Raw genomic sequence first — 13023 nt, 5'->3', positions numbered from 1 at the left:
ATAAGATTATTTTGGGGTTCCCAGTTCAAATAAGATTATTTTGGGGGGTCACGGCCTTAAAAGGTTGAGAACCACTGCTATATAGGGCAGTGCTGTGTGCGTGCATACGTGCAAGCACAACTATCGACTCCTGCTCTGGCGTGATAAAAACACACACTATGTGGTGACAGCAATCGTGTCCTAAAATAGAGCATTACAAACTAAAAACAGAACTTTGCCACCCACAGTAAAAAAAAAAGTCCCTGACATGACCGGAAAAGAGATTGCGTAAAGTGAAATTGGGTCCTTGTCTGCTCGGTGCTGCTGAGATGTTGGAATAAAGATGAGCTCACATGGTGACTAGATGAGAACCAGGATGAGTCATGTTCCTTTTCCTCCACTGGGTCCTGCTGATAATGGCCTGCATCATGGGAATGGGAACACTACGTAGTCTCATGGATATGTTCTTCAGGGTCATAGTCATAGACTACAATATAGCAGGTTGACCTATAACTCTTGAACCAAGGTCATAGTCACTCACAACAATATTTCCCCATGATTCCTAGATACTTCCCGCCATTTTTCTTTTACAAAACACTATTCTACTACTCCTACAGATTTTATCTCTGGAGTCATGTGATCAAGATGTATCATTCATATGTTTTATTTAATATTTTCAATTCAGATTGTCTATGATTACCTTCCAAAATGTGCTGTATTGGCCTATTTTACGAATAAAAGCCTGAAAATCACGAACGCAGCATCCAATCTACCCAAACATTGAAGAGCCTCTACAAACAACACAGAAGTTATTTCAATCAAAGTCAATGCCACCGTTAGTTGCAGAAACATGTTTTCTGTCACCAATTTAGGTAAAAATGTTCATGTGGGCTGGTTGGTCAGGCCAATTTCTTACAAAACAAAACACCAAATCATGAACTCAAATTGAATGTTCCTCAGAGAGGGTGCCTCGAAAAGTTCCTTTTCATTCTGCCACAAAATGCAAAGAGTCTGTACATTTCCCTTTCTCGTGTACTGCCGGCTACACTCCATGAGTGCCTGGGTTTATGTTTGAAAAATAGTTAAGACAAAAATTATAAATAAAAACAATATACACTGAGGATTTCACAGAGTATAGTTATGAAGTGCAATGCATTGCAGCCTCGTGTCTGTTAAGCACAAGTTTTAGTGCCACAGCTTTGCCCCAAGCCCCAATTATTAGTTTGCTGAGCAGCCTGCCTTCAGAAGCAGCAGTGAGTCTTAATGAGCTCATAAAATGTGCTTTCTCTGCATGCCTCTCATGTTACAGCCCACAGGGGGGGGGGGGCAGCACGGGGCGGGCAAGGTATATTACAAGAGGGTACCGCCATCTGTCATTTTCAAATAATAAACAATGTAAAATACATACATTGTCACACCATTATCAAGAGAAGAAAATGCAGAAAAGAAAAGAATTTCCATTGCGGTCCTTTTCATATTTACTTTTTTGTGTGCCACATTCTTGAGCCAATAATTTGATGACCAGGTGGCTGCTCACTGGTCATCAAATGATTGGCTCAGGAATGCAACACAAACAAATCTCCATGAATTCAAGGCTTCATAGGGTGTTTAATTGATAGAACATGTCATTTTTGTGTTAAAGTGTCCTTGTGCATATCAATTCACTGAGGAGGCAAACTGCACCTCCAAGTTCAATGGAATGCATTGCAGTCAATGAGAGGCGGCTGGACTGGAACGGCTTATATAAGCAATATTTCAGAACTATTTTGGCCTTTGTAAAAGGAAAAAAGACATAATCACACATTGTTTTCTGATGTGTTGCTTTTGTATAATTGTACATTTTGTAAATGATTGCACACTATCATTTTAATCTCTTATCTAAAGAGCACAGTAGAACAAGTACACTGCATTTCAGAACGTGCCAAAGTATGGGCTGTGATTGTGAGACTGTCGATCGTCGACAGCCTCAACCAAATCTTGCACATTTTCTGCCGAGCCAAAAACAATACCTGCCGCTGTTTATGTGTGTCAATAAAATTACATATAGTGTGCACATCGAAAAATAAGTGATTAGTAAACAACCCGTGATGTGCCTTCTTATATATTCCTGAACAATGTATCGTCTCGGTCGGGTGGAAACCTCATATACGTTTTACGTTGGATTCAAATTTAAAAAATCTTCAAGCTCAAAAGTGTCACTTTGCGCCGTGTTTCAAGCTTGCAGATCTGCTACTTGTGTGTGACACTGTAGTATGACCAAGTAGGGCATTGATTTACGAAAAACAAAATGCCAAAAAGGTACAACATGCAGATTAGAGATTTCTGCCCGACAGTAAGGATTATGACAAAGGTCGCAATTATTCAGAAATACATGTTTGGTTCATAATAAGCTGCCATGACTGCAATGCAACTTCCGCTTCCAGTTTGCCTCCAGTGCCTCCCATGCGTTGAACGCTTCCTCCTTGCCTTGGTGCCTGTTCCTTCTTAACTGTCTCAGTGCCACAGGACGCCTTTGGACGCCTCCCTTTAATATAATTGTTCATGGACCGGTGCAGGGCTGCTGCCAGCAACAGGCTGCAGGTCTTTGTGGGCTGCAGTGCATGCAGGCTGCATATAGAAGGACCGGTGCAGGGCTGCTGCCAGCAACAGGCTGCAGGTCTTTGTGGGCTGCAGTGCATGCAGGCTGCATATAGAAGGTGCAGGGCTGCTGCCAGCAACAGGCTGCAGGTCTTTGTGGGCTGCAGTGCATGCAGGCTGCATATAGAAGCGGCTGGCACTATAAAGCTGACACCGCAAGTTTCAAGTGAATATCAAGCAGGTGGTCTTACTACGTACAAACTACACCACACTGAAAGGACAGATGGAGAAGAAAGCCCTTTATCATTTAAATACTTTCACCCTGGCATCCCAAAATCACTTTTTTTTCAAATGTTTTCTAAATGTTTTGAATATACCAAGTATAAAAAGTGTGTGTGTGTGTGTGTGTGTGTTTTCTTTATTTAAAGAAAACAAATGGGACTTATTTGTAATAAAAGCAGTAGCCTATAGCAATTTATTTAAAATGGGTTATAATGTCCTGTTACTGCACATCTATAGGGTTAAGAATTTGTAAAAATACATTGATTGCACATTTATTAGAGTATAGCTTCTGATATCTATATCTCCTGCATATGATGTGCTAGTTGGTGCCTTGCATGGTTTCTGCTGCCATCGGTGTATGAATGTGTGTGTGAATGGGTGAATGTAATGCACAATCTCTGTAAAGCGCCTTGGATAAAGGCGCTATATAAATGCACCATTTACCATTTACCATATCTGTTATGTAGTGTATTGATATCTGTTGTGTATTGTTATGTATTGTTGTTGTGATCATTTGTCATGCATTTTTTGTTGAAGAGGACCGCAATGGAAATAAGCCCTCTTATTGTGCTTTCATCCTCAGTGATGGATTGACTGCATGCTCTTTTTTATGGCACCAAATATAATCAATCTATTATTCCAGTAGCTCTCAACCAGTGGTCCTGGGACCACCAGTGGTCCTTGGGGCTGTTCCAGGTGGTCCCCAGCTAAATGATGGTAACCAAATGGACGCTTATAGATCTTCAACTCTTGTGTGAAATGAAACCAAATGGACACATTTTACGCACTGAAGAATTAAATTATTGTTAAACATATGCATTGCTTATACAAGTCTACACAATAAAGAATGTAGAATAATTATTGTTATTTTAATCATTTGCCCATTATCTCTCCTATGATAGAACATCAATACAGCATGGAATTGTGGACTTATCCAATGATTACAAAATATTCTACGTGTTGGGTCTGAGAGGCTAAATCTCATCAAATGGTGGCCCAAGGCTCAAATGCAGAATAAATAATAAAAACATTGTATTATTCAACTTATCATGCAATGGCCTTTTATAAAACAGAAGGTGTGTTTATGGTTCTTACCTCCATTCTTGAAATCCCAGGTGCTTCAGTGTCCACCACGGCACGTCACACGGCAGAACCAGTAGAATAAAGTCCAGTACAGACTGAGGCCCAGTCAGGTTCTCAGTGGTCCTTGTCCTCCATGACTGCAATTCTGGCTGGCTGGGGCCGAGTAGTGAGGGTCCAGTGGACGCTGGGGGGTTAAAAGTGAGTCCAGTGGACGCTGGGGGGTTAGATAGTCGCCTGTAGTCTCACACTCATATTGTTGTGAGCTGTCACTGAAAAGCCAGATGACTCCACACACACTGTGGGCGGAGATGACAAGGACAGAGCCACGCCCACCCAAAGCCTTATTGGCTCTGACACGCGTGCGTGCGCACACACACACACACACACACACACACACACACACACACACACACACACACACACACACACACACACAGCATCTGTCCGCACCGCAAAACCCACAATGTCTGTTGGTTTTTCAAGTGAATCGACTGCACTGTAAATCCCCTCTTCTCTCATGCCTTTTCAGAAAGCAGAAGCTCATACACTACTGGGTAACTTTAACGACTAATTTCATTTCTATTATTTGGTCATTATTATCCTTTTTTCTTTAACCACTTCCCCTCCCCCCTCCCCCCCATGCATGTCTCTCAAGTCTTTGAGGCTGATCTATACCACTGTTTCTCAAGTAGTCCATGGTAGAACTACAGGCGGTCCATGGGAAAATGTTTTCAAATGGAATGACAAACAATCTTTGAACTAATAAGCGCAGGGGGCAAAGATTTAGATGAATCGACTGTTAAGGGCTTGATATACGTCACTGACTGTGCATGGTGTTGTGCGCTGAAAATAGCCGATGTACAAGCTCAGACCACGTCACTTTTGGTGCGCCAGCGCGCAACTACAGTATAATTTATGTTAATACATTAAATAGCAGAACTGACTGTGTTAGTATTGCTGTGGGGAGGTGAGATGGGGTCGTCCTTTAGGACTGTTGGAAGCATGCTAGTTGCTGTGGGGAGGTGAGATGGGGTCGTCCTTTAGGACTGTTGGAAGCATGCTAGTGGTCCAGAGCTCAAAACAGGCTGAGAACCACTGTGATCTATTGTGCAGGTTTGGGGGAGTTCTGTTTGAACACTTGAATTCTTCCCAACTCTTCTACTGTTGTTGGGACAACGTGGACGGGCCTGGCTGGGGTCTGGGAGGCCATGGCTGGGGTCTGGGAGGCCATGGCTGGGGTCTGGGAGACCATGGCTGGGGTGTGGGAGACCATGGCTGGGGTCTGGGAGACCATGGCTGGGGTCTGGGAGGCCATGGTCATTTTTTTCGCGCAGACAAAATGAAAGCCTGGGTATCGAGGCTAGGGAGGCCATGACCATGGGGTCTGGGAGACCATGGCTGGGGTCTGGGAGACCATGGCTGGGGTCTGGGAGGCCATGGCTGGGGTCTGGGAGGCCATGGCTGGGGTCTGGGAGACCATGGCTGGGGTCTGGGAGACCATGGCTGGGGTCTGGGAGACCATGGCTGGGGTCTGGGAGACCAATGTCACTTAATTGTACCCCTAGTCGTCTCGCCTGGGCCAGCAGTGTGATCATTTCATCATTCATACATCAATACATTTGTTGTTAGGACAAAAGAAGCCATGCAATGCTTCTGAGTTTGTAGTGCATTGTCTTTGGGTACTTCAAATTCCAGGTATTATTTTGTGTACATATGTTTACAATAACCGCAAATGGTAGTTAGTCCACTTTGCAACATCCCCTGTGGGTTTAAAGCATCAGTTTAGCTGAAATACATGTCTGTGGCTATGAGTCAATACAGTAGGAAATTATTGTCTTTGTCTTTAAAACCTGTTTAATACAAATCTGAACACAAAAATGTTATCAACAGAATATAAAAGTGGAAAAAACAAAAACAAATCACATCTGCTCTTTAGTCCATTTTCCAAATCTATACGAGCATCTCCACAGACCAGACTGAATAAGACAACTTGCTTTATCATTATATTTACTAACCGAAAGTGGATGTGATCGAAACAATTCATGGGAGGCTACAACTTCTCTCCCTACAACTACATTTAGAGAAATGGCGCCCTCTGTCTTTGATGTAGCGGTGGTTCACACACTCACTGCTTCCTACAGGCTCTGCCCAAAATGATTCATATCAAAAGACGTGGCATTGCATGTTAAAATCCTCAATGCCATTTATTTGTACGGACAGTTATAGTAAGCGTGTGTGACACATGGTATGTGTAGTACACTGGTTCTCAAAGTGGGGTCTGGGACCTCCAAGGGTCCTTGGGGTGGTTCCAGGGGGTCCCCAGCTGAATTTGAAAACAAAACATCTAAATCAGTTTAACCACTTGAATGTATATATACTGTACATCGAATAATTGAACATGGCAGATCGAAGCAAAGGGCTGTGAGCTTGTAGATCTGCTCATTTCAAGAAATTAACCCATTTAGACCTGAGAACGATTCTAAAAAATGTCTTCTAAAAAAAAAAACATGTTTCCATGTCAGTCATTCTCAAACATTTTCATGTCAAGGATCCCCAAAATTATCTGTATTTGGCCGTGGACCCCCATCTGAAAATATGTAGTTCCAGGGACCCCCCAGAAGCAAAGATCTGAGTTAAAAACGCTCGCACTGAAATAATATATATTCAAAGATTTGCGCCATATTTTCGCGATTTCAATTTTTTTTTTAATCAATTTACCAACTAAAATCTTGTATGGGAGTCCTGGCCAAGGGCCACAACATCCTTTCAGATTGGGGATCTGCAGCCAAATACATATTGATCTGGAGGTTTCAACCCCCATTTGTAGCTGATTAACGGATGGTTTTCTGGGCTTTGATGGGTGGGAGATGGTTGTCATATATCAGTCCGTGGTGGTTACGGTCGGGATCCAGAACCGAAGAAACCGGATCCAACATTGAGCAACCGGAATCGGTTCCATCACATTTTGGAACCGCTTCCGGAACCGATTTTATCACACTGTCAGAGCTGGTTATGTGGACTTTACGTCTTACAACACCGGTGGTTCTCAAAACGTTTTAAATTTCAAGAACCACCATAACTCTGAGAGTGTACAAATGGAGCCAAATGGACCCCGCAAAGGGTCCATTTGGTTCCATTTGTACACCCCTGGGGTGGGTGGCATGGGTTGCCCCCCCTCCCTCAGTCGGTGGTGGTGCGTCGGTACCAGAAGCGGGCCCTGAAGTCGTCGCTGCAGGTCATGAAGCCGGGGTTGGTGGGCGAGTGGACTATGCAGCGGACAATGTTGTTGTGTCCCAGGCTGAGCAGGTTCTTCCTCTCGGCCGAGCGGCTGTCCCAGCAGCACAGCGAGATGGTGCGCTCGTCTGGCAGTAGCACGTAGTCCTCCGTGTGGTTGAACACGCCCTGCGTGCGGTGCATCTGCCGCCCGCTCAGACCCGCGCCTAGAAACCACCAAGCACTTCATTAATAAGACAAGTGGTTCTCAACCTTTTCAGGCCGTGATCCTCCAAAATAATAACCCTCCCTCCCCCTGACAATCACTTGGAATTGACAAGCACTTGTAGGAATTGTAGGAGTTGAGGCATTATATATAGTGTGACTCGGTTTTATGGATAAATATTGTGAAAATAGACAATCTTTATTATTATTTTCACGGCCCAGAGATTTTTGTCCTCTTAACTGGTGGAAGAATTAATTATTTAATATGTGGCAGTGAATGTGTTTTATTTTTTAGTGAACATTGACAATCATTGAGAGTCTTTGCGCCACGTGGAAAGCCTGGTGTGGTGACACTAAGTGAGTGTGAACAAATGATTCCTCACCAGTGTACTTCACCAGGTAATGTGAACAAAACTTTTCCTCACCGGTGTACTTGACCAGGGTGCGTCCGGTGGAGATCTCCCACAGCTTGACCACGGAGTCCTTGCCGCTGGACAGGATGTACTTGGAGTTCTTGGAGAAGATGGCGGAGCAGACCTCGGCTCCGTCGTGGGCCTTGTCGAAGGTTGTGACGCAGCGGTTGGACACGCCGTCCCACAGCTTGATGCTGCCATCCTTGCTGCATGACACGTAGCTGTTGGCACTGTGAGAAATATCAAGAAATATAAATTTTTAGTAAAATATTCAATTTATTTCATACATAAACCTAGTATTTTGGTTGTATGTTCTACTTGTTTAACTCTGCCGGTTTTAACTGTGAATACATTCATTAAATGGTATGTTATGAAAACAAAAGTAAAATTAACCCTACAACTAGTGAAACCTAAGCTAAAACCAAAGACCCCCCCCAAAAAAATTAAAAAAAAGCTTAACTGAAATTGATAAACAAAAGGTCAAAATAAAATGGAACCATAAATGGGTCAGCCCTGCAACATGTTGTGAGCTTGTAGATCGGCTATTTCCGAAGCGCGTCACGATCGTACAACAACAAAGTATGACGGGGCATAATAATGACCTGGGGTTGTATCCCACTCCGCTGATGGTGTCGGTGTGCTGGTCCAGGGGGTTACAGGACACGAAGCACTGGAAGGTGTTGACGTCGTACAGACGCAGTGTGGGGTGCTGGGTGCCCACCAGCAGGAAGTCCCCCGACGGGTGGAAGGAGATAGCGCGCAGCATCTCTGCTTCCTGGAAATAAATCATGAATGAATGAATAAGGACCGAGTTAGACTTGTCTTATCTTCCTGGAAGCATGCATGAGGACAGAGTTACACCACTGGTTCTCAACCTGTAGGCATGGACCCACCGGTGGACCTTGAGGATATTGCAATTGGGCCCACAAATAATTGGCCAAAACACTAAGAAACACTGTTGATCTCTTCAGAAAAAAGAAAACGTCTGGGTGCTCGGGAGTCGGGAGAAAAAGTGTAGCAAAGGTGCTCTTGGGTAGGAGACTAAAAATGTGCAACAAATGAAAAAAAACAACGCACTCTTCTGATAAAAAGTTTTTAAAAAAAAACTTTATTTGTCTATTTCATAATGGAATTTGTTAAAAACTGTGATAACCCACGCATAACGGCCCGCAAAGACATTTTCGTGGAAGAAAGCTATGTGGGCCGTTATGCTGGTTTCTACATCGCCTTATTGATACTTTTACTTAAGCAAAAAATGTCATACTTTTTCTACCACGGCACCTGACCTGTATGTGTTTGAAAGCTCTCTTGGCGGAGGGCTTGGAGTAGTCGAACAGCTTGAGGGTGTAGTCTCGTGAGCCAGAGGCCAGGATCTGCTCTGAGGGGTGGAAGGCCAGGCAGGTGACCTCATCCACGTGGTCGTACAGCGTGCGGATAACAGGGTGGTTCTCCATGTTCTGCTGAGCCGTCTCGTTCATCATCACCTTAACGGAGAAAACAGCACACACACACACACCACTGCATTGAATTTGAGACCTGAGGCCCATTCCACAAATGTCTTCTAAAATCCAGGTTCCTGAACAACGTACGTTTCTATATGAGTGGTACTCAAAACTTGTCATGTCAATTATCATTGTCATTGTTGTGATACCGATAAATAGGAACGTAAAATCTACTTATGTTAGTTTCATTGATCCAAGTCGGAACACAATTCATTGATTGGATCATTAAAATAAACATGCTCTGAAAATGCACACGTATAATTGGTGGGTACACTAATAATTAGTGTGCCCACCAATTAGACGTGTGCATTTTCAGAATTGGTGACAAATCAGTGACTAATTCATACCACACCGGGGCTTCTTGAAAGTAAAACTACCTTGATGGGAATGGCGCTCTTGGCCAGAATCAATCCATCCATCCTCCTAGTACCTCACTCTTGTCCCGAATCAATCAATCTATCAATCAATCAAGTCCTACCTCGATGGGCATGGCGCTCTTGGCCAGCATGCGCTCCGTGTCCAGGATCTTGATGGAGGCATCGGCGGAGCCAGTGGCGATGAGCTGTCCGTCGCGGCTGTAGGTGGCGACGCGGCACGGCCCTTTATGCGACGTCACGTAGCACGTCTCGTACTCGGACGCCTCCGGCGACATGGACTGGACGTCGGCGTCGAACTCCAGGTCGATCCCCACGCCGGGAGCCACGTTGTCGGAGCGGCCGATGGCGTACTGCACCGCAGCGTCATCGTTCTCCATTCCTGAAAGACGTGGTTTCAACGAGGACACTTAAGACCTGACCCTATGTTTTAACAGCGGGGGTGCATACTTAGTTTAGACTAGTCATTGGTTAGACATGGGTTAAGGTTAGGTTTAGGTGTGCTGCCCCGTGGGAGGTTAGGGTGAGGGTTTGAGATAGGTTGTAGTTGTAGGACTAATGACTGGTCTAACCAAATGACTAGTCTAAACTAAGTACTGTCTAAACTAAGTACTGCACCCCCAACAACGCCGACTCTGGGCGATAAAAATCTCCTAGTGGGCATTCCTGCCCTACCCTCACCGCGCCGCAGGGAGGGTAAACAAAGCAATTTGATTGACTATCGCCGGACGATGCCGTCCAACATATTTTCATGTTTTTGAGCGACCTTCCTCCGCCCACTTTAAGACTATCGCCTCTTCGCCTGCTATCGCCAATAGTTGCCAGGTCCCATAGACAAATGCACTTCCTCAACATACGCCAGGCTGTCGCCGGCGTACTGTAAGGCCGATTCTACAAATGCCTTCGAAACCAGTAGTTCTTTCAAGATTTATCAAAAATGTTCAAAAATAGCAGATGTACAAGCTGTGTGAGCTTTCCTGGTTTGAATGGGTTAAAGACACAGTAGGCTGCATTCCAATGGATCCAATATAGTTATTATTTTAGTTACAAAAACTTGTTAATACTTGTTCGATACACACAGACAAACTCAATTTGTAATGAGGGGAAAACTAATTATTTCCATCAAGTTCTGTGTTCTTTTCAACCCAAATGTCAACACTTCAACAGTGACTCTGGATATGCTGTGTTGCCTTGTAGCTTTTTATCTTTTGCAGCTGCCAGTGTGTGAACCCTCAGGCTGTCATTTCTGTTTGCCTTTTAGGCTTCGTAATCAAAACCTGCACTGAGGGCAGATATGACAAATAACTTAATATAATATATAAAGAAATTACTAGCTATAACTCTCATTTTAAACATGAAACAGCAAACAGCAAAAATAGCTGCTATACAAGCTTACAACGAGCCACAAAGTGACGTGTTATAAGCTTGCAGATCTGCTATTTTTGGAAAACGTTGGAACACGATTATGACGATTACGCAAAAATAATTGTAATAATCTCAAATAATTGCAAATGGGCGATTATGTAATAATTTACGACAGACCCAGTGACCACAGCTTAAGAGTGCAGAGAGATGAAGGCAGACAGATGAACCGTACCGGTCTTAGCCAGTTGCATGAGCTGTTCGGACGGGGAGACCACGCTGGGCGGCTTGACCTCGTTGATGAGGCTGTTGGCGATGTTGGTGTAGCCGTCGTACAGCAGCTGGCTGATGATCAGCTTGTACAGGTGCTGCCGGTCCCTCAGCGTGGGTTTGGGTCGATACATCCTGCTGCTGCTGTGTACAGTCACACACAACAATCACACAGGGATTACAGCTGAGCTGTGACCCAAACACCGGGTCCGGGCTCATTTATGGGTAGCGCCGCAGGCACATTTTTATGGGTTTTTATTATTTAATAATTTCATGAAGAAATCAAAGAAAAATCTAAGAAATTCCATAAATTAGAAAACAAATGTTTAAGTAGTGAAAATAGCCAATCTACACGCTCACAATGCGGTGCGAAGCGATACGTTGTGCGATTGTAGATCTGCTGTTTTCTCTAGTTTGGGTACCGGGCAAATTTCTCTTTTGGGTCAGGGACTAAAACGTTTGGGAACCACTAATCTGGATGCAGTTGCACACTAACCGAAAGCAACTCCAATTAGACAGGTTGTTAGGTAGTGTCCTTGTGTTGTATTGTTTTTTTTACACATATCTTTGAAAAAGTTTGAGCACCACTGAGTCTGATATAGCAACATAACGTTTTCAGAAAACTGTTTTAAGACATTTGTGGTCCGTTTCATGTATAGGCTCATTAGGCTGTCAATGGATTGTCAATGAAGCTATTGCAGAATATGCAACACATGCATGTCTGCATTTCCATGATGGCCCTTATAAGGAAAGACCATAATTGAAACAAACTCTTGAGCTTTAGTGTTTTATGTATTTGATCAATAATAATCATGCCAGCAAGGTAAATCCACTGCAGAGCACAAAGCTACACGTTTACTGTAGTGGTATAGTTTAGTTACAACTTACAACACGACTACGTGTTTCACATTGCCACAAAGTAGCACAGTTACTTGTACATGGAAATACTATTACATACGATCAGATAAAACACCGATCTAAACACCTTTAGTAACTCTGAAAGTACACATTAAACAATGAATGGACATAATAGCTGCTAACAATTAGCATCCTGCTAACATAGCTTTCTTGCTGTTGCATGGAGCCAGCTGCAACAGAATGATGAATGTGCTTCCTCCTGCCGCGAGGCGACATTAATATGTATCCTTTAAAAGGAAAGTACAAACATGAAAACGTGAAAACATTAAATCTACACAAACCCTCTCTGCTCTGCAAGCGCCACTTTTAACTCTACTCTATGCCTCTACTTCCCAATGTGTGCTTTGAGTTCTTCTTCGTCTGCTCAGTGTTGACGTTTCGGGCGGCCACTTGGACGCTGTTGCTGCCTCCCACTGTTGGTGTTGGGTGCTGCTCATTGTTAATGGCTTCAGTTCACTGAAGGTCGGGGTCCTGTGTGAGGATCAAGGTTAAGGCAAGTAGGCAGCTCGCCCAAGACTAGAGGGACAGCTCACGTCTCTAATGTTCTGATTAATTGAAAATGGTGGACCTTGTAAACAAGTGTGTGTGTCGTCCACACTTTGTATTGAGTTGTGCAGTGCTTCCATGTGAAATGTATCCATTCTGCAAACTGTTAATAAATAGGCCTACTTCAATCAAGCAATCAAACCTTATGATTTACCGACCACATATGAGAGTATAAATGATAATCCATTGTACAATAAGCTGTGATTGCCTCTTTGTATGTTCATTATAGTATAGTATTATGTTCATATTATTAGGGGAGTTCTAAACTTTGGCCATTTA

General features: G+C 43.7%; 2 protein-coding genes across 3 annotated transcripts in view; both read right to left on the bottom strand.

Moving 5' to 3' along the window:
• Positions 1–4072, bottom strand: part of cass4 (Cas scaffold protein family member 4) — a 29231-nt gene extending 25159 nt beyond the window's left edge. Inside the window, exon 1 of the mRNA XM_079510700.1 lies at positions 3934–4072. Within this exon, the coding sequence (XP_079366826.1) occupies positions 3934–3939 (6 nt within the window). The 5' untranslated portion in view covers positions 3940–4072. The remainder of the gene's footprint in view (positions 1–3933) is intronic.
• Positions 4073–5599: 1527 nt separating this feature from the next.
• cstf1 (cleavage stimulation factor, 3' pre-RNA, subunit 1) lies at positions 5600–12636 on the bottom strand. Of its 2 annotated transcripts, none has more exons than XM_079511354.1 (7): positions 12480–12628; positions 11246–11421; positions 9753–10030; positions 9059–9256; positions 8375–8547; positions 7785–8002; positions 5600–7361 (listed from the first exon to the last, which is right to left on the bottom strand). In XM_079511354.1, exons 2-7 carry the CDS (start codon positions 11412–11414, stop codon positions 7102–7104), a joined length of 1296 nt encoding a protein of 431 aa, XP_079367480.1. In that variant the 5' UTR covers positions 11415–11421; positions 12480–12628; the 3' UTR covers positions 5600–7101. The 2 variants fall into 2 exon arrangements, with proteins under 2 accessions (XP_079367480.1, XP_079367479.1); XM_079511353.1 differs by having other exon boundaries at positions 5603–7361; positions 11246–11424; positions 12480–12636.
• Positions 12637–13023: the final 387 nt, after the last annotated feature.

The sequence above is a fragment of the Electrona antarctica genome, assembly GCF_951216825.1.
Source record: "Electrona antarctica genome assembly, chromosome: 9".
In the NCBI taxonomy this organism is placed as follows: Eukaryota; Metazoa; Chordata; class Actinopteri; order Myctophiformes; family Myctophidae; genus Electrona; species Electrona antarctica.
This window is presented reverse-complemented; position numbering and strand designations above follow the sequence as displayed.